Raw genomic sequence first — 22,615 nt, 5'->3', positions numbered from 1 at the left:
TGTTAGGAGGGATCTTCGTGTCTTCTGCTACTAACATATTTAGCCCATTTTGCTGCTTTCTAGAGGACAGTAAAATTTCTTCATTGCCGACGACTAAGGTCCTGTGTCTGACATCTACAATAGACCCGTGTTCGGACATAATGTCGACACCTAGGATGAACTCGTCTATGATGTCGGCTATTAGGACCACTACTTCTATCTCGACGTGTCCCAGCTCTATTTTTACGCATCTCTCCCCATAAACAGTTATGTTTTCGCCTGTCGCTGTCTCTAGTATGGGAGGTTTCGATATTGGTCTTATATATGACTGGTCCAGGAAACGTTTACTCATAACTGACCTAGTTGCCCCAGTATCGATGGTAAAACTGAATCTGTGCCCATTAAGATATCCGTCGGTGACTAAGCTGTCGCTACTTCGTCTTATTGTGGATATTGAGAATCTGGAAGCTTGGGACAGGTCAGCCAACATGCGCCCCTTGACTGTGACTTCTTTTAGTTTTCCGAATTGTGTTGATATTGTGGAGGTCAGGCCAGGCCAACACCTGGGACAACGTATTTAGATCGCCTTCTTCCACTTCAGCAACACCTCTTATTTGATGGACTTTGCGTTGATGGCGGGACACATTCTTCACGGCTTCGTACTCCAATGCTGCGACAATAGCGTCCTTCAATATTTGGTAGCGTCCTCTTCCTAGTCGTAATGTCTGCTGGAGGTCTACATCGCGCAGGCCATCAAGGAAACATTGGATGGTAAACTGGTGTAGAAACTCTTCAAAGGCTTCGGGCCAAGCAAGTCGTGCCATCTTTTCTACTTCTGCTCCGTATTCTTGCACAGATTCGTTGGAGCCTTGGATACGCACTTATAGTTGGCTCTGGTATACTTACTTCAAATATTGGCTGCCGTATCTTAGTTCTAGAGCCGATACGACAGTCTCATATTTCTTTTGTGCGTCCTCTGGAATGTTTTGAAGGATTTCTACAGCCTTACCTCGAAGTGCTAATATGAGAGCAGTTGCCTTTTGTTCATTTGTTTATTCATTATTTTGTGCAGCAGCTTCGAAATGTCTTCTATACACTGGCCAGGAGATCCCGCCGTCAAATGTAGGAGGCTTAATTATTCCGTTGACAGGGGAACAAATCACTTCTGGTTTACCTTCAACTTTCAGTTTCTCGGACTTTTCAAATTCTAGGCGGATATTTTCAAGAGTTCTTACCTTTTTTCTACTAGGCCTCTTGTTACTTCAATCTCTTTAATCATGTCTTCTTTTGTCTCTTCGATTTCTTTTTTCATCTCTTCTTTTGTCTCTTCGATTTCTTTTTTCACATCTTCTTTTGTCTCTTCGATTTCTCTTTTCATATCTTCTCTACTCACTTTTGAAGTCTCTATTTTTGAGATAAGTGTCACGAGCAACTCTCGGTCTTCCTGACGACGTAAATTTTCTGTTTCTTTTTCTTCCTGGCGACGTTTGTCTTCATTTTCTTTTTCTTCCTGGTGAAGTCTTTGTCTTCATTTTTTTTTTCTTCCTGCCGACGTTTTTCCATGGCGGCAATCATGTCTCTAATTTCTTCCATCGTCTCGCTTCTTATTTTCACCATACAAATTCTCTTAATCCCACTTTACTCCTGACACCAATTGTTGTAATTCTGGGATTAAGTGAACTATTACGGTGTGTTAACAAGTTTATTAAAATTCTTAATAAACTAAAGTACAAAATTGAATCTCAAAATACGTGACAAGACTAATGACAAAACTTCTAAATTGACAAAAATACCTAACTGTCAGATCCATTAGTAGTCTGACTTACTAACTTACTTACACCTATGCTAAGGTGATTCATAACAATATTATCTACAATACTAAATTTAAAATAAACCCACTAATATGCACTGATATTTGAAAATTTTCTGTTCTCTAATTTATGCATTATAGCCCAAGAGACCGTGACCGCTAGGCATTCTATATTTAATAAAAGCTGAAAGTTTCTCTGCGAATGTCGATAACACAGGTAAAAACGATCAGCGAGTACGAAGTTTGGATCGTGGTTACTTGAGCAGGTAACAGGAAGCAAAGTTGTGTAAAATACAGTATTTCTCATGATCATCTTTCAGTGCGTCACAGTTTTTCGATTTCTTTCTAACGCATTAAATTGTATGTGACAGAAAAAAGGCACGTCGGTGATTACATTTCGTCGGTGACATTTTTATAACATTTATTCTAGTTATTCTAGTTGTGGATAGATGGCGCCATAATAAAAAAATATTTTTTTTTTAATTAGATAATAATATTACAAATATAATCTGTATAATTTATAAGACTATACAAATCAAAGAAAATACCATTTTATAAATGCAAGAAACACATTTGATTTGTTTTTATTCCAAATTGAAAGTAAAATGTGACAACTGTCAGATTTAACTAAAATGTCATGTTAGAATAAATGTCATAAATGTGTATTATCACGGACTTACCCTTTTTCCTATCATTTGTTACGCACTGAAAAATGATCATGAAAAGGACAATATATTACTTTCGTTAAAGTGTAAAGCTTAATTTTTTCATGTTATTTAGAATAATATAAGAAATCATGTCACCCATTGCCTGGCAGTTTCAATAGTTTTTTTACTTTGACGGACGCATTGAAAGTCTACTGTAGGTACGAGCTCGAGACAATATGTACTCGAGTGAGAGTGTGAGTTCCATCGACTGCGATTTTTTACTGCGTATCAGCAGTCGTATTATTTATATTTATATAATTATACCTATATTATTATACACGGTGTCCCAAAGGTAGCGGGACGGTCGAATATTTCGCGAAATGAATATCCGATCGAAAAACGGAAAAAAATTCAATGTTTTCCAAAAATCTATCAAATGACACCAAACACGACACCCCCTCCACTCCCTGGAGGAGGGGTGGGAGGTAACTTTAAAATCTTAAATAAGAACCCACATTTTTTATTGCAGATTTGAATACATCATAAAAAAGTAAGTAACATTTATTTAAGACATTTTTTAGATTTGTTGATAAATGGCGCTAATAAATCGTATTTTTCCAATTACAGCGCCATCTATCAACAATTCTAAAAATGTCTCGAATAAATATTCCTTATTTTTTCATGAGTAATACAAATCTGCATTAAAAAAGTGGGGTTCCTATTTACCTAAGATTTTAAAGTTACCCCCATCTAACTATCATGCGATGGAGTGGGGGTCCGTGTTTGGTATCATTCGATAGATTTTTGAAAATTTTGAACATGTATTTTTTAGTTTTTTGATCAGATGTTCATTTCGCTAAATATTTGACCGTCCCGCTACTTTTGGGACACTCTGTATAATAATATACAAATATAAATGATACGGCTGATGATGCGCAGTAAAAAATCGCAGTAGACGGAACTCACTACCTCACTCATGTATATACACTCCTCGAGTACATATTGTCTCGCGCTCGTACCTACAGTAGACTTTCAATGCGCCCGGCAAGGTGAAAAAACTATTGAAACTGTCCGACTATTGAGATATTATTTTTTGATAGTAGTCCAAGTAACATATATAAAATTCAGCTTTTATACTATATTGAAAGTATAATTATAATTTTTTTAAATTCGGGGATGACCGGCATGGGGTTGCAACTGGACTTAATGTCCGGCAATGGAAATATTCTAAATAAAATATGAAAAAATTAAGCTTTATACTTTAATCTAGGGCTGTCCTAGTGTAAAAGTACGAAATTCATATACAGTAAAACCTCGATACAACGGACCTCTATTTAACGGACTTCGGATATAACGGACAAAAATCCGATCAAATGTAAAGAAAATAATGCAAAAAAAATATGAAAAATCGAATTCTGAAAGAAAAATCAGCAATGACAGGTTCTCGGCACTGATTTATGCTAATCCCGATGGATCGCATGGATTGACTGCTATAATTGTTGACAAATCTCGTAAATCTAGAGTTGTCAAAGATATAATGCATCATCTGCCCGTTTCATATTAGGTCATTAGGTATAGTTCTATTAAGGCATGGTTCACCACATATATTTTCAAAAATTGAATTTTAAAGAATTTGTACCTGCAGTGAGAAAATTTCAAGAGAAGAAACTGGAAATACCACCGAAAGAGGTGAAATGTTTATTCATTTTAGACCACACTCCTGCGTATCATCCTGAAAATATTCGTCATTCAGAAAATGGCAACTATATAACTAAGTATAATTCTGCCAAAAAATACATCGCTTATTCAACCCATGGATTAGTAAATAATTTTAGCAACCTAACTAGTATATTGCAGAAAGTTTTTAGATGAGGTAGAAAAGTAAAAAAGTAGGTAGCGTATAAAACTAGATTCCTTTTTTAACGTCCAGATTTGTACACTGTATCCAGATACAGTACCTGCACATTTTCAAAAAAATTCATTGATTTTAAACCTATTTTTATATAACGGACTTTCGGCTTTAATGGACATCCTGTCCCCCCAATTAGTCCGTTATATCGAGGTTTTACTGTACTTTTTTGGGAATTTCTAAAAGCACTGTACCAATTGGTTTGAAAATTTGCATGAGCATTTATTATAAAAAAAAAAGTACACGTAAAACAATTTTCATAAAAAAATATTTAAAATTAAACGGTTTATGCGTTATCTACTGGTACCGTGAAAATAAAAACATAGCTCCACTGCTGCAGTGATTGGGACTAATAGAGATCCTGAAACATACAATTTCTAAGTTATTATTGAAATATAAGATATTTTCTATACCATCAACTAGGGGTTTTTTGATCAGATAAAAAATGTCAATTTGGCGGTTTTTGAAACTAAAAATGTTTTAGCTAATTTAAAAAAAAAATTCAACACTTCGTCATTTTTCCAAATTTTAATATTTTTTAAAAATCCTAGTTGATGGCATAAAAAATAAAGTATACATATTTCAATAATCAATTTGAAATTTTAAGTTTCAGGATCTTTATTAGTCCCAATCACTGCAGCAGTTTTTATTTTCACAGTGCCAGTAGGTGGCACATAAATCGTTTAATTTTCAATATATTTTTATGAAAATTGTTTTACATATACTTCTTTTTATAATAAATAATCATGCATTCAAAACAATTTTGTACAGTACTTTTTATTTCAGAAATTCCCAAAAAAATTATATGAATTCCGTACTTTTACACTAGGATAGCCCCTTAACGAAAGAAATATAATATTTTACACAACTTTGCTACTTGGTATTGTACCCTCGGAGCTCCGTTGGAAAATGTACGCCGAAAATAACAAAATTCCGTTTGGCAACACTGTGTGCATGTTGATATTGACTGCGTTCACCAGGTGCAAACACGTTCACAAATGTTTGCGCTTTGATTCTAAACTTGTTGACAGCGAGCTGAACGGTTGGTTGTTTAGGTTAAAATTTGACATTTTGCTTGCTTGGTTTGAACGTAACCTAAAATAAATTTTCTCAATAAATACGTTTTTGAATTTATTTTTTTTTTTATTAAAGGAAAAAAGAAAATTTATTTAATAGATAATAACGTAGCAGAATGTCTTGAGTAGCCTTTATTTTATATATAAAACCCTTATCAATATATTCTACAATATATACAATTTAAATTCCAGCCATATTTTTTCAATATTCAACACGTTTGCAAAGTTCAACTTAAATATTTTATGTTTGCAAAAATGGCGACCGCTTTCCAAACATGTTTGACGGTAGCAAGTCGTTCAGAAGCATAAAGCGCAAACTGATTGCCAACGTTTGCATCTGGTGAATGCGCCCATTAACATATCCGTTTTAAGATAGACAGAACTGTAATTTAGTCCAGACAAATTAATATATTTTTTTGCCAACAAAAATGAGATGTTTCAACCAAATAATGTTTTAAATATGATGTGCAAAATAATTTTGAATTGGTTTCTGCTATTTAGCTTGCTTTTTTTGTTATTAAAGTAGAAAAAACTTTAAATGTGTCCATTATCATCCAGTCCTTGTCTAATTATTTTCATTGTACTAATATTCGTCGACTAATTTACAATGATTAATGCGATGTTAAATTATCTTATCGTTAGCGGCTTCTGAAATGTCTTACACGTATCTAATTTTGTTGATAAAATGCGCATTCCCACCGATTTCCACTTCGATCATACCTGCACAAGTAACCACGATCCAAACCCCGTACTCGCTGATCGTTTTTACCTATGTTGGGGACATGCGTAGAGAAACTTCTAACTTTTATTAAATATGGATTGCCCAGTGTCCACGGGCTCTTGCTCTGTTAAGTTTTTTGTATATGTATATTGGTTTTTATTTTAGATTTTCCCCGAGATAAGGAGACTTTGGAAATTATGAAAACATTAGAAGTACATTCATCAAATAAAGAACAATATATAAGTCAACTTGCAGAAGAAAACACATTAAAATCTGAAATTTGTGAGAAGCAGTTTAGCAGAAAAGATAATTTAAATGTACACATGAAAATTCATACTGGGGAAAAACCTAACCGGTGTGAAACTTGTTTCAAGCAGTTTATTACTACAAGTGGTTTAAAAAGACATTTGAGAATTCACATTGGAGAAAAGCCATATGAGTGCGACATTTGTTTTAAGCAGTTTTCTCGGAAAGGTAGTTTGAAAAGGCATATAATAGTGCACACTGGAGAAAGACATCATAAGTGTGAAATTTGTTTTAAGCCGTTTTCTCATAAAAATAATTTGAACAAACATTTGAGAGTGCATACTGGAGAAACACCTTATACCTGTGAAATTTGTCTTAAAAAGTTTCCCCATAAAGGTCATTTAAATGAGCATATAAGAATCCACACTGGAGAAAAAAGTTACAAGTGTGAAATTTGTTTTAAGCAATTTATTCAAACATGTAATTTGAAAGCACATTTGATAGTACACACTGGAGAAAAGCCCTATGAGTGCGACATTTGTTTTAAGCAGTTTTCTCGGAAAGCTAGTTTGAAAAGTCATATAATAGTGCACACTGGAGAAAGACATCACAAGTGTGAAATTTGTTTTAAGCAGTTTTCTCATAAAAATAATTTGAACAAACATTTAAGACTGCATACTGGAGAAACACCTTATACCTGTGAAATTTGTCTTAAACAGTTTCCCCATAAAGGTCATTTAAATGAGCATATAAGAATCCACACTGGAGAAAAAAATTACAAGTGCGAAATTTGTTTTAAGCAGTTTAGTAAAGCATATAATTTAAGAACACATTTGAGATTGCACACTGGAGAAAAGCCTTACAAGTGTGAAGTTTGTTTGAAGCAGTTTAGTAATGCAAGCCAGTGGAAAGTACATTTGAGAACGCACACTGGAGAAAAACCTCACAGGTGTGAAATTTGTTTTAAGCAGTTTATCACTGCAGGTGATTTGAAAAGACATATCAGATCGCACACTGGAGAAAAGCCTTACACGTGTGAAATTTGTTTAAAGCAATTTAGGGACGATGGAAATTTGAAAAAGCATTTAAGAAGACACACTAGAGAAAAATCTCACAAGGTGTGAAATTTGTTTGAAGCAGTTTACCGAAGCAGGTAGCTTGAAAAGACATTAGATTGCACACTAGAGAAAAACCCTACACCTGTGCAATTTGTTTGTAACACTTTTTTCAGACAACTAGCATAAAAAGACATTTAACACATCATAATAATTGATAAAAAACACACTGATAAATGGCTAGGAGACAATGTTACGAAAATAATAAATAAAGATCGAGAGATAATACTGAATAAATAAAGAGCTATGCTATATCTCATCTCAGGGATTTATAGTGGGTTAGCATAAGGCGGATTCTGGATGATTCTGTGCATTAAAACAACTATAGTTACAAATATTTATTGAACATAAAATCAAAAACATAAAATGAAACAAAATTGGGCAATTGTACCAAATATATGAAAAATGTATCGACTATTGAGAGACTATGGAACTATTAAATATAAAGTATTGTTAAAACTTAAATGCCCTAACTTATCACGTACAATAGACCGTTATTACCTTGTAATATAGAAAATATGAATATAAAATACTATAATTGATTAACAAAAAACACCCTGAAGAGTCAAATGTGCAAAGTAGTAGATATAGACACAGTATAGGATATATAGTATATAATATAAAAATAGAGGTTATATTGTTTACTGACTTGCTCTTCTTGCTTACGGTCTCGTAGGTGGGTGTTCTAATCGTGGTGACTCTGGTTACTACTAGGTGCTAGTAGGTTCTAGGACAACTGTGTCCTCTAGAAGTTGGCCTACCAAGGATCGAAAATAAAACGAGTAGGGACTATACGACACAGTAGAAATACAAGAGAAGTTACCTGTTAAAGATAAGTTACCTGTGTTGTTAGGTGGTCATAAGAGAAGTTGTTAGAGGACCTTTCCTCAACCGCGAATGATGGAAAAAGCCTAGGAAAGACAAAGGACATTAATCCACAGCAACAACAACGACCAAAGCTATTGATTATATTATAAAACAACTTGTAACGTACTTACTTGCGTTTCCTCACAAGTCGAGGTTATGTCACAGTAACTAAATCAAAATTATTCATCCGCTCACAAAATCTATAGTCTATAAATCTACAATTAATTTTGCAATGCCGAGCACTGTCGTCAAGACAAAAAGTAATTAATTGGCAGACAGGATGTCATCCGTCTTTTCTTTATATCACCCGATCTGAACTACAGCTCAGAACGAAACATTGAAGCACGGAACCAAGGTTGATTTAGTCACGTGACAAGAACCGATGTCAGACCTGTGAGACAGAAAAAGATAGCAGCACACATTTTTACATTCTCGGACATTCCTAGAACAAATCAACAAAACCATTTTTGCGAACGATGTTGCCAACTAGCATAGGCGTAACCAGGGGGTTTTGAAGTATTTAAATGTCTTTCGGTTTAATATATTGTTATGATATGCTTCTTATTAATTTTATATTAATTATTATTTATTTGATTAATTATTTACTTGTCGCAAATCATGCATAAAAAATAAATAAAAGATCTCAGGGTGCCTTTTTATAATATCAAAAAAAATGTCTAAATTATCTTACGTTATACTTATCTTCTCCCGTGGGTTCAGTATCTCTTAGTTGATCCTAATCGGGAAAAAATAGGAAAAAGAAATAAAGCAAAATATAAAATAAACATACAGAATTGTCTTTTATTTATCAAAACCAATACTCTAAAAATCTATGAAATCTAAAACCTGTGGACACAGATGTCCGAATGAAATTTTTACCACTTAAATTTATTCTAGTTAAAAAAACAATGTATCGGTTTATTCCCGATGACTTTGGTAAAACAAAGTAAACAAAACAAATTTATACGTCTATTACGCCAGATCATCCATTTCATAAGTCCATAATTGGAATAGTTTCATATTTTTTTGCTAATTTTTTGCTAATTTATTACCACAAAAACAAATTTTTTGCTCCACCCCTAACCGAGAAACAATGGTTGATGTAGCGTAATATTACGTCACATCAACGATAGCCATATCTCGCGAACCTAAAGAGCTAGAAAATCGTACTACGCGGCATATTTTTTTGCTAATTTATTGCTGTCGATCTGCATATGCAACATACCCCAACACCACCCCTGCTTCCCTTACAGCTAAACAACACCCCCAAAAAACAAAGAAAAATCTTGAAAAATGATTTTTGTGATATAGTTGACGGTTGATATTTAATTGCTAATTTTTTGCTGCCATTAGCCGCAAAAAACAATTTTTTTGCTCCACCCCTAACCGAGAAACAATGGTTGATGTAGCGTAATATTACGTCACATCAACGATAGCCATATCTCGCGAACCTAAAGAGCTCGAAAATCGTACGACGCGGCATATTTTTTTGCTAATTTATTGCTGTCGATCTGAATATGCAACATACCCCAAAACCACCCCTGCTTCCCTTACAGCTAAACAACACCCCCAAAAAACAACGAAAAATCTTGAAAAATGATTTTTGTGATATAGTTGACGGTTGATATTTAATTGCTAATTTTTTGCTGTCATTAGCCGTAAAAAACAAATTTTTTGCTCCACCCCTAACTGAGAAACAATGGTTGATGTAGCTTAATATTATGTCACATCATCGATAGCCATATCTCGCGAACCTAAAGAGCTAGAAAATCGTACGACGCGGCATATTTTTTTGCTAATTTATTGCTGTCGATCTGAATATGCAACATACCCCAAAACGTATTTCCCAAATTATTTCCCATTTAGAATAGTTGATTATAATAATTAACTTACGTATAAAAATTATTTTAACAATATTTTGTACGTGTTATGTCAACTGAATACATATATTTATTTTGCTAACCTAAATATATACTTTTATATATACATTGATTTATTACAATTAAGTTTAAAACATCTGAATAGTTCTGCTTCCCTTCCTTTAACAAATATTTTTATATCAAACAAACACTAAACATATCAAAATATCTTGTACCAAAATATACAGTCACTGCGCACGCTAAATAATGACGTCACTGGCTATCTGAATAGTTCTGCTTCCCTTCCTTTAACAAATATTTTTCTATCAAACAAACACTAAACATATCAAAATATCTTGTACCAAAATATACAGTCACTGCGCACGCTAAATAATGACGTCACTGGCTTGATGAAGTTTAATTCGCGTGTATTTTTTTCATACCTAACTTTTTTTATTGGCGTACACGTTAGCGTGTACCTAGACACAGCGAAATATAACCATAATAAAAACTAATGCAAAACTATGTGACGTCACGTGCCGTTTGAACTATTTTATACCGCTGAAGACTTTAAATATGTATTTCTAAGTTATTACGAGTTTTTGAAGCGTGAAATTTTGGAAATCTCATTTTTAAACAAAACTGAACATTATTATGTAATAAAAAAAAATTGTGCAAGTTCCCTATTGTTCGAAAAAATTTTATAACAGATTTCGAAAGCTTGTTGCTTGGAAACAGACCGACGCTGTAGGCGGAGGTATGTTGCCTGTAAGCAACAAACTTGAGAAAGTTGTTAAAAAATTTTTGAGCATTTATCAATGTTCGAGGGAAGCAGGGGTGGTTTTGGTGTATGTTGCATATTCAGATAGCAATAAATTAGCAAAAAAATATGCCGTGTCGTACGATTTTATAGCTATTTAGGTTCGCGAGATATGGCTATCGATGATGTGACATAATATTAAGCTACATCAACCATTGTTTCTCAGTTAGGGGTGGAGCAAAAAAATTGTTTTTTACGGCTAATGACAGCAAAAAATAAGCAATTAAATATCAATCGTCAACTATATCACAAAAATCATTTTTCAAGATTTTTCGTTGTTTTTTGGGGGTGTTGTTTAGCTGTAAGGGAAGCAGGGGTGGTTTTGGGGTATGTTGCATATTCAGATCGACAGCAATAAATTAGCAAAAAAATATGCCGCGTCGTACGATTTTCTAGCTCTTTAGGTTCGCGAGATATGGCTATCGTTGATGTGACGTAATATTACGCTACATCAACCATTGTTTCTCGGTTAGGGGTGGAGCAAAAAAATTGTTTTTTGCGGCTAATGACAGCAAAAAATTAGCAATTAAATATCAACCGTCAACTATATCACAAAAATCATTTTTCAAGATTTTTCGTTGTTTTTTGGGGGTGTTGTTTAGCTGTAAGGGAAGCAGGGGTGGTGTTGGGGTATGTTGCATATGCAGATCGACAGCAATAAATTAGCAAAAAAATATGCCGCGTAGTACGATTTTCTAGCTCTTTAGGTTCGCGAGATATGGCTATCGTTGATGTGACGTAATATTACGCTACATCAACCATTGTTTCTCGGTTAGGGGTGGAGCAAAAAATTTGTTTTTGTGGTAATAAATTAGCAAAAAATTAGCAAAAAAATATGAAACTATTCCAAATATGGACTTATGAAATGGATGATCTGGCGTAATAGACGTCAAATTTATGTATTCGCAAGATTACCTATATTTCCTATTTACTTTTTGAAATATTGGAATTTTAATTCATATGCTTTTTACTCAAAATTTTAGTTTCCGAACATAAAAATATCTTTCACATAAATTGACTGACCTTTTTCTTCACTCACTCTGATGTCTTCTCGTGATCCAAAACAGCTCTCCCTCGTTGACTATGTTAAAGGCTACTCATCAAAGCCCTCTCCGTTCTCCAGCTTCAAAACTATCAGCATACCAGCACCAATTCTCCAACGAGCCAAAGCCTCTTTTGACCAGTACTCGATTCAAACAGAACTCCAAAATTTCTCTGCTCTCCTTCTCACAATAATACAGAATCAAAGAGGTATTTCGTCTCAATTTGATCTGTCTCGTTCCACTTTTCAGCACTATTCTCCACTATCAAACAACCACTGGTACTTGCTAACTACTTATCCACGAAAACGTCGACCGCTCCTCAGCGCTGCCAATAACATACTGCCTTCTTTTTCAAATTCACTCAACATTCAAACCACTTTTCCCCTTCCAAATTGCCAAGAATCAGAAACATTTCTCTTTTCCATTCGACAAACAGTCATTTTCAAAATTATTCCGACCATCCTAATTACTTTCGGGGAAACTCTACAACATTTACTTGGGGTGAAACAAAGATATTAAAATTCCAAACTTTCTTTTAAACCATTTTTCTAGAAAATGATAATTACCTCTACCTGTGGATTCTATAGTTCCCGTAATAAACAATATTTTTCCATTTTAAACCTAAATACATCGTTCTTTTCACTTTAATTATTCACACAAGTCTTTAATGGTTCATCGAAAAGCTCATTAAAAAAGAAATCCACTTACATCCAAACTAAATTCTAATAAATATTTACAGATCAATATACAGGGTGTATCAAATTTATGTGCCCGCGTTATTTAAAAAAAAATTTAATTTAATTTTCATTTTGCCTTTGATTGATAAATTGAAAACACAATAATATACAGAGTAGGCTAAAGAAAAGAGTCCACCTCGATATTTGGCAGTATTTATTAGATTTTAAGGAAGTGACGAAACAGCGATTTTTGATCTAAGGGGGACACATTTATACGGTACATACATCTGTCATTTGTCAACCCCCTCCCTTCCAGTTCTCCCACCCCTTATTTTTTAATAGGGGTTGTGTGCTAGCTCATTTGAAAGGTTATTCAATTCTCTATTCAGGAATATAAAATATATTTAAAAAAAAATTTAATTTAATTTTCATTTTGCCTTTGATAAATTGAAAACACAATAACATCCACGCCTTGTTTTGAGATAAAATCAGTATTAATAAGTGCAACAAAAAAAAAATGATTTTCTCTCGACAACACTTTTCTATTGTGTCAAAGTATTTAGTCCCACCTGAAAAACAATTGCTTTCTTTTTCCCAGTGTCTGTACTTAGATGGGATAGGGTAAGTTTTCGATCGAAAATTTCCTAAGTCTTTAGTCTCAAATGAATTTTCATACTTTTTGGCTACTCTGTTTTCTTCATTTATTAAATTTTCACATTCCCTCAATATTGCACGCAGTTCCTTCTCCTTTTCTTCTCCACATATCAATTTTCTTTCTTTTTCCTCCGATTCTCTACACATGTTTATTGTGTATTCTGTCTTCTCCATTTTGCATACTTCCTCTTTAAATGCCGCAGTCTCAATTGTATCTTTTCCGCCTTCTTTTTCTATTCTGATCTCTTCTTCTTCTGGGCTCATCTCATCTTTTGAGGAATCCCAAGCTTCATTTTCCTGTGTCAATCTTTTTTCTTCCTTTTCTTCTTCTGGGCTCATCTCTTCTTTTGAGGAATCCCAAGCTTCATTTTCTTTTGTCAATCTTCTTTCTTCTTTTTCTTCTTCTGGGCTCATCTCTTTTTTCGAGGAATCCCAATCTTCATTTTCTTTTATCAATCTTCTTTCTTCTTTTTCTTCTTCTGGGCTCATCTCTTTTTTCGAGGAATCCCAATCTTCATTTTCTTTTATCAATCTTCTTTCTTCTTTTTCTTCTTCTGGACTCATCTCTTTTTTCGAGGAATCCCAATCGTCAATTTCTTTTGTCACTCTTTTTTCTTATTCTTTTTCTTCTTCTGGGCTCATCTCTTTTTTCGAGGAATCCCAGGCTTCATTGTTTTTACTTATCTTCTGCTGCTTTCTCCTCTCTCTTTTCTGTCCTTGCTTCATTGCCAAATTCATTTCCACCGTTTGTTTTTTGTCTGCATTATCCTTTTTTCGTTTCTCATGTTCCTTGTCCATTTCCAGAATGTTCGGTTCTTCTTCTTTTCCATCTGTGATTTTCATCGTGTTATTTTTGAAATCTATCACCACATGTTTTTCTGACAATTCATCCACTCCTACGATCATATCATGAATCATGTTTGGCGTTATAACACATTGTAGTGCATAAAATTTCTTCCCCAATCGAACCTTTATTCGTATTCCTTCATTTATTGTTGCCAAAGTCCGTTTATTTGCGCCCACTAACTTTACCATGGGAATTTTGTAAATTAAATTCGTCAAATCAACCTCTTCTATTAATTTCCTGTTAATCAAAGTAATTTCTGAACCAGTATCAATCATAATTTTAATCGGTTTCTCATTGATAAAACCATCTACAAATTTTAAATTAGATCCACTTCCTTTATCATTATTTCCTGCTAATTTAATAAATTCCTTCGGGTGACAAAAATTCCTGTTTGTTCTTTTGTTTTTAGTGAGCGCTTTCGTGAAAAGACGCTTGTTGTTCTTCTTCGCTTCTTCTTCCGTCGCTTGGTCTCTCATCCTCATATTCATATATTTGCGTGTTGTTTACCGCTCTTCTGTTTTCTCTTTGTCTGTCGGACCCGTATCGGTTTCCACGATTTTCCTGTTCATTCCTTCTATTATCATTTCTGTCCTCTTGATTTGTGCGGGTGTTATTTCTATTCTGGTTTTCTCGATATCTGGCTTCGTTCCATTGCCGATTTCTTTGTTCATAGTTTCCTCTTCCGTTGTCTCTATTTTCGTTTTCTCTTCTTGTATAATCTCTCCTAAAGTTCTGTCTTCTATCTCTATAGTCTCGATTTTCGCCTTGTCTATAATTATCTTGCGATCTTCTTATTTCTCTTTCTCTCATTTTTGCTTCTCGTATTTGTAAGAATTGGCACAAACTGTCGATATCTTTGTAGTTTTGTAGAGTTATGTGATCTTCTAAGGTATCTTCAAAATGTCTGGCTATCAGTTCTACTAGCTGTTCTGATGAATAATTGTACTGTAGATGTTTTGCATTATTATATAATTGTAGTGCATATGTTTTCTCTGAAATGGTACCTCCCATTTTGCAATTCCTTGTTTATTTCTAGCTGTTGTATTTTTCCCCAGAAATAACTCAGGAACTTTTGTTCAAATTTATGCCAATTGTCCAATTCTTCTTCTTTGCTATCGAACCATAAACTCGCCTCATCTTTAAGATGGTTCCTTATCGTTTCTTTGGCTGTCTCGAAATTACCGATGTATCGTATTTTCTTCTTTAAATTGTTTATGAAAATTACTGGGTGTAATTTTTTTACATCCCCGCCAAATCCTATTTTCACATCCTCTGTACTATGGATAATCGTTTCCCTTCTTTCTCCGGAATTTTGTTGATTCTTGATTTCCTCCATTTGTCTTTCTATTTCTCGTCTGTCCTCTTGTAATGCGTTTTCCAACTTATTTTCCAAATTTTCTAGTTCCTTTTTCTGGCAATTTGTTAACTCCTCCATTCTATTTTGAATTTTCATTTCTTGTTCTTTCATGTGATCCTTCATTCTCATTTCTTGTTCTTCTATCTGGTTTTTCATTGTTGTCAAACATCCTTTTATTTCCTTTTCATACTTTTCTATGCGTTCCTCTATTTTCTTATTGTTCTCTTCTATTGCTTGTTTTGTTTCCTGTTGATTGTCATCCATTTTATCCATTTTCTTTGATGTTTCTTCCTGATTTTTATCCATTTTTTTGTTGTGATTCATCCATTTTATCCAGTTTTTGTGACTGGAGTTGCATTAGTTGTAATAATTTATCTATTCCTGATAATTCTTATTGTTCTGATGACATGATTGTTGTTACGAAAATGTCTTCTTGTTCTATATGTTCTTCTTGTTCCAAATGTTCTTCTTGTTTTTTGTTTTCTTTGCTTTTGCTTTTGGTTGTTATCGACATGTAGTTAAAATTTATCCCCGCCTGATACGAAATTCGAAAATACCTTGTATGCTGTCGAGACGAAAAAATTTTTCTCTCCCCAAATATAATCAATTTATCCCACAAATTTTTAAATATTTCAAAATCCAAATCAATCAAAAATAAAATAAACATGTAAAACTGTACCTAGATAAAAAATTAAGTCAAACAAATATTTCAAAAATTTTAAATATATCAACTTTTTCCTACGGGCAAATAAATTTTTCTTCACCTGTTTTTCCGTTTCCTATTCCCTTCAAATTCACAACCAGAGATACTTTAATGTCCTACGTTGGCTCGCCATGTTGTTATGATATGCTTCTTATTAATTTTATATTAATTATTACTTATTTGATTAATTATTTAATTGTCGCAAATCATACATAAAAAATAAATAAAAGATCTCAGGGTGCCTTTTTATAATATCAAAAAAATGTCTAAATTATCTTACGTTATACTTATCTTCTCTCGTGGGTTCAGTATCTCTTAGTTGATCCTAATCGGGAAAAAATAGGAAAAAGAAATAAAGCAAAATATAAAATAAACATACAGAATTGTCTTTTATTTATCAAAACCAATACTCTAAAAATGTATGAAATCTAAAACCTGTGGACACAGATGTCCGAATGAAATTTTTACCACTTAAATTTATTCTAGTTAAAAAAAAAACAATTTATCGGTTTGTTCCCGATGACTTTGGTAAAACAAAGTAAACAAAACAAATTTATGTATTCGCAAGATTACCTATATTTCCTATTTACTTTTTGAAATATTGGAATTTTAATTCATATGCTTTTTACTCAAAATTTTAGTTTCCGAACATAAAAATATATTTCACATAAATTGACTGACCTTTTTCTTCAACTTCCAAACTTTCTTTTAAACCATTTTTCTAGAAAATGATAATTACCTCTACCTGTAGAGTCTATAGTTCCCGTAATAAACAATCTTTTTCCATTTTAAACCTAAATACATCGTTCTTTTCACTTTAATTATTCACAAAATTCTTTAATGGTTCATCGAAAAGCTCATTAAAAAAGAAATCCACTTACATCCAAACTAAATTCTAATAAATATTTACAGATCAATATACAGGGTGTATCAAATTTATGTGCCAGCGTTATTTAAAAAAAAATTTAATTTAATTTTCATTTTGCCTTTGATTGATAAATTGAAAACACAATAATATACAGAGTAGGCTAAAGAAAAGAGTCCACCTCGATATTTGGCAGTATTTATTAGATTTTAAGGAAGTGACGAAACAGCGATTTTTGATCTAAGGGGGACACATTTATACGGTACATACATCTGTCATTTGTCAACCCCCTCCCTTCCAGTTCTCCCACCCCTTATTTTTTAATAGGGGTTGTGTGCTAGCTCATTTGAAAGGTTATTCAATTCTCTATTCAGGAATATAAACATTAACATAATTATTTATACAGGGTGTCCAAGAGATTTTTTTAATAATTGACAGAAAAAGAAGAATGTTTGTAATCTATTTAGTTCAAAATTCATTCTACTGCTGTCACAAAACAGAAAAAAATGTTTTTTGATAAATAAACATTGCTTTTTGCTTAGTTTCAATGTTCAAGCTGCCACCCATCTGCCTCTTGGTAGGTTGAATATTGAATTTAAGCAACAAACAATGTTTATTTATGAAATAAACATTTTTTTCTGTTTTCTGTCAGCAGTAGAATGTATTTTTAGTTAATAAATTACATAATAATATATTCTTCTTTTTGTGTCAATTAATTTAATTCAAAATAATTTTTCTGGGACACCCTGTATAAATAATGATGTCAATGTTAATAGTACTGAATAGAGATTTGCATAACCTTTCAAATGAGCTATAACACGACCCATATTTCCTATTTAAAAATAAGACGTGGTGGGAGGGGGTTGACAAATGACAGATGTATGTACCGTAAAAATGTGTCCGCCTTAGATCAAAAATCGACCTGTTTCGTCATTTCCTTAAAATCTAATAAATACTGCCAAATATCGAGGTGGACTGTTTTCTTTGGCCCACTCTGTATATATAAATAAAGTACCTTTATCAGACATTTGAAGGATTTAACATAGAATTTATAGATTCTAAATTATGAGGTTATAATTAGAATCGAAAACTATTAATACTTGATAAAATCAGTTGGTTATAAGTTAAGTTGGATTTATAGTTTGACGTAGCGTAGACGTAGACGCAACGGAGACGCACTGGAAAAGATCAACACCGAATTTTGTGTACTCGTGTTTATAGATGAACGCAAGCGCCTGACGGAACGTAAGAGAAACGTAACGTAACATAAAGTTGGATTTATAGTTTGACGTAGCGTAGACGTAGACGCAACGGAGACGTAAGAAACGGACTGGAAACGTAAGAAAATATTATGTCAATTTATAGTTCGACGTAGCGGAATTTTTGCGCATGAGTAGAAAGAGTAAACAATGACTTAATTCTAATTCAACAACATAGCCTATAAATTATGCGAACAGTAATAAACAAACTTTGTGTTTATTTATTTATACTTATACTACTATTTATTATTATTATAATATTTATCTGTTTTGTGTGTTACATGGATTAGGAAATAAACGAAGATATGCTCCTTGGTGCCGCATGCCGTGGGATTTACAACTATTTTGTTTCATTTCTTATCTTTAAAATGTTTATTGGATTTACCTATCGTATAATATGTGTATATAACCCCGAATTAGGCTAATAAACAACTCATATTTATCTGAAATATTGAAATGACTCTATGATATATTTTTATTAAATTAATAACTTAACATCCATTGTATTCAAATAATTAACAAAATTCAAATATGTTGATAAACAACTTTATCTTTACAAAATTGATGAGGGCGTGTCCACTTTGGGTGACAGAACAAAATTCTTAATTTTGATTGGCCAGACGTAAGAAACGCACTGTAAAAGATGAAAGTTGGTCATCTCTTCCGTTATGTTACGTTTCTCTTATGTTCCGTCAGGCGCTTGCGTTCATTTATAAACAGGAGTACACAAAATTCGGTGTTGATCTTTTCCAGTGCGTCTACGTTACGTCTACGTCTACGCTACGTCAAACTATAAATCCGACTTAAGAGATGACCAACTTTCATCTTTTACAGTGCGTTTCTTCCGTCGGGCCAATCATAAGGCAGAATTTTGTTCTGTCACTCAAAGTGGACCCGCTCCGCCCCCTCATTCCTTGTGTTGTGTAAAAAGTTGATTGTCAACATATTCGAATTTTGTTAATTATTTGTTAATACAATGGATGTTAAGTTATTCATTTAATAAAAATATATCATAGAGTCATTTCAATATTTCAGATAAATATGAGTTGTTTATCAGCCTAATTCGTGGTTATCCACACATATTTATACGATAGGTAAATCCAATAAACATTTAAAGACCAGGAAATGAAACAAAATAGTTGGAAATCCCACGGCATGCGGCACCAAAGAGCATACTTTCGTTTATTTCCTAATCCATGTAACACACAAAACAGATAAATATTATAATAAATAATAGTATAAGTATAAATAAATAAACACAAAGTTTGTTTACTGTTCGTTTAATTTATAGGCTATGTTGTTGAATAATAAGTCATTGTTTACTCTTTCTACTCATGCGCAAAAATTCCGCTACGTCGATCTATAAATTGACATAATATTTTCTTCCGTCTCCAGTCCGTTTCTTCCGTCTACGTTGCGTCTACGTCTACGCTACGTCAAACTATAAATCCAACTTTACTAATCGTTAAAAAGCGAATGAAAGTACATACCTATAAGTGATTTGTCAAGGTTGCATAAAAAAACCGTAATAATACATAAGACGATCTAAACAGTTATAAGCAGTCCCGCTTCTACAAATTTTGGGCCCCCTGCAAAGCACACGAAGGGCTCTCCTTGAGCCGTTTTAGGTATTATCGGTGTCTGCCGGTGGGTCTGTAGAGTATGGAATACCCATAAGAGAACGGGCCATCCCACTAGCCGTCCACTAGCCATCCCACGAAAAATTTAGGTTGAAATCGTGAGTTTTAAGGCACTTTACAATGTCATAGAGTTCAAAAATTTTAATCTATTTTTGTATTCCTAAATAAATGTTTTCCAGTACCTACCTGACGTGCGTTAAGTTGTGTTCCTAAGATTAATGCATTGCACTTGGAAAGAGTGCGCTCTAGCTGTGTATAGTTGCACTAGAAGAGAAATATTTGATTAACCAATGAACAACTTAATATTTATAGTTTTTCTAATTGTTCTAAAGAATGACATACTTTTTAACAAAATCTTTTTTCTGTTCTCTATTAATGCAAAATTTTGTATTAGTATTTTCCTGTCAAGTTGGGCAGCTTCCTCTGAGTTGATTGCCAATAATCCAAGGCCACTTAATTTCTCCTGGATCAATACCACTCCATAAGTAACTTTTAATTCGCTTTAACATTGATAATGATCTTGCAGCTGATGCAACCGAAACAGGCAACTTTAAATAGAACACTAGGGCAGTCAGTATTTTAGGATAACTTGAGGATAGTGTATCGAACTTATTAATCAATAGGCAGGTTATCTCATATACTGTTTTTAGAGTTGTTATTTGAGTTTTCAACCGTTCCCGAAGAGAAATTAATTCCAATGACAGAGAAGAGCCAATGTCATTTTCATACTTCTTTTGAAGCTTTTCTGCTATTTGCATAAGTTCATACTCTGTCAGTTTTATAAGCGCAGTAGGAAATATGCATGAAAATGTATCAACTACGTGCTGCAGAGAATTCAACCGTTGTGCAGTCTGACCATTTACCACGTCCAAAATGGCATAGAACACCTTGACCTTGAAAGAGGTTTCTTCATCATAAAATTTATGGTCCTCTGCTAATTAATCAAAATACTTTTTAACTTTGCTCTGTCGGGTCTACGGTCTACCTGCCATTTGGAAGCAAGATTAGTAGCTTCTTTTCCTATAGATGGATAGTCTTCTCGAAGGTTCTGTAAACGGTCTTTACTCGTTTTTAGAGGCTGCACAGCTTTTTCCAGATCTGTTTCTTTCCCTTGAAATATTTTAGAAGAGGTATTCAACGAATGAATATCTAAGAATAACAGTCATAATAATGAATTAAAAACTGTCCACTGCTTTTACAATTCTGTTTGCTTGTGCAACTTCGTCCGGTTTTTTGCTTTCCAGCAAAATCCTTCTTAGTGCTTTCATAACATCTGGGAAAAGTTTTTGCCAAAATAGATTCATGTCTTGAAGCCCATATCCTGTTGGATCCAACTTCTTCAAAGTCATATCGGATTCACCTGTCAATGTAGACAATGCGTTCCATATATTGATACCGTGGCCAAGCAATATATATATATATATATATATATATATATATATATATATATATATATATATACTTTGAAGAAGAGCGAAGCTTACACTTCCAATTGCATAATTGAGACTTGGAGCGAGCCTCCTCGGACGCTAACTCTGATGTTTTTGAAGTTATACTTCTTTGGACACGAGGGTGAAAATTTTGATTTTACTGGGCGCATTCGCACACCGACAGTATGGTATAAACGTTCCCACATAACAATGATGTTCGCATCATGTTCTAAGCATATACTACCAACATTCGTCGGAGTATATTCTTTTTAGTATATGTGTAGTACAAGCATAGCATCTACCTTAAAAAACATTCTAAATTTCATGTTCTTTGCATATACTTCAAAGTATATTCTATACTAAGTATATTCGTGTACGTAGGATCTCGGAATATTCGTAAAAGTTTATTCTTAGAATATACCTTTATCGAATATTCTTAACACATACTTATAAGTACATTCTTAACACATACTTATAAGTAGATACTTTTAAAATATCTTAAAAATAATTTGTATGTATAGGAAGTATAATATTAGCCTTATAGATTATCAACTTCGTTATTTTTTAGAATACATAATTAATAAAATTTATGTATGTAGGTAGTATTGGACGAATTTCATTTCAAAATTGTTGTAGGGTAAAAAAGTTTAAACATTAATTGTATTAACGTTTACATAGATACTATTAAAAATTCGTTTTCATAATTGAAATGACTTTACCATTTCGAGTTTATCATGAATCATTAGTATTTTTACATCCTTGGAATTTGAATTTAGGTACATTCAATTCAATAGGCCATTTCGCAGAACCAAAACGTGCCAAACTGCACAACCAAAGCAACCAAAGGCTTTGGCGTTGCCAACCGTCGAGTAAGCTTTTTCCGTCAACTTACCTTAAAAATTCCCACTTTTATAAAAAAAAACTTCCCTCCTGTTTACAAAATCTGAGAAGATATGTTGAATTATTTTCAAATATTTTGAATTTTTCTTAATATTTTACAATTTGGACTGGAACAATAATTCCCTTTTGAGTTAACTTTTTTCCACAATACATTCATAACCCCCCACCCCCCCATCATATTCTGACCATTT

General features: G+C 33.2%; 1 protein-coding gene and 1 long non-coding RNA gene across 6 annotated transcripts in view; one reads left to right on the top strand and one right to left on the bottom strand.

The window, feature by feature from the left end:
- Positions 1-9,017, top strand: part of LOC126889643 (zinc finger protein 883-like) — a 90,555-nt gene extending 81,538 nt beyond the window's left edge. For all 5 annotated transcript variants that reach the window (XM_050658147.1, XM_050658144.1, XM_050658145.1 and 2 more), the window contains one exon: positions 6,308-9,017. In XM_050658147.1, coding sequence (XP_050514104.1) covers positions 6,308-7,512 — 1,205 coding nt within the window. In that variant the 3' untranslated portion in view covers positions 7,513-9,017. The remainder of the gene's footprint in view (positions 1-6,307) is intronic.
- A 1,233-nt stretch (positions 9,018-10,250) lies between these two features.
- LOC126889645 (uncharacterized) lies at positions 10,251-18,780 on the bottom strand. Its single transcript, XR_007700115.1, has 2 exons — positions 17,012-18,780; positions 10,251-12,072 (listed from the first exon to the last, which is right to left on the bottom strand). It is a non-coding gene; the product is annotated as an uncharacterized LOC126889645 (long non-coding RNA).
- Between the last annotated feature and the right edge of the window lie 3,835 nt (positions 18,781-22,615).

The sequence above is a fragment of the Diabrotica virgifera genome, chromosome 8, assembly GCF_917563875.1.
Source record: "Diabrotica virgifera virgifera chromosome 8, PGI_DIABVI_V3a".
NCBI classification, from domain to species: Eukaryota; Metazoa; Arthropoda; class Insecta; order Coleoptera; family Chrysomelidae; genus Diabrotica; species Diabrotica virgifera.
This window is presented reverse-complemented; position numbering and strand designations above follow the sequence as displayed.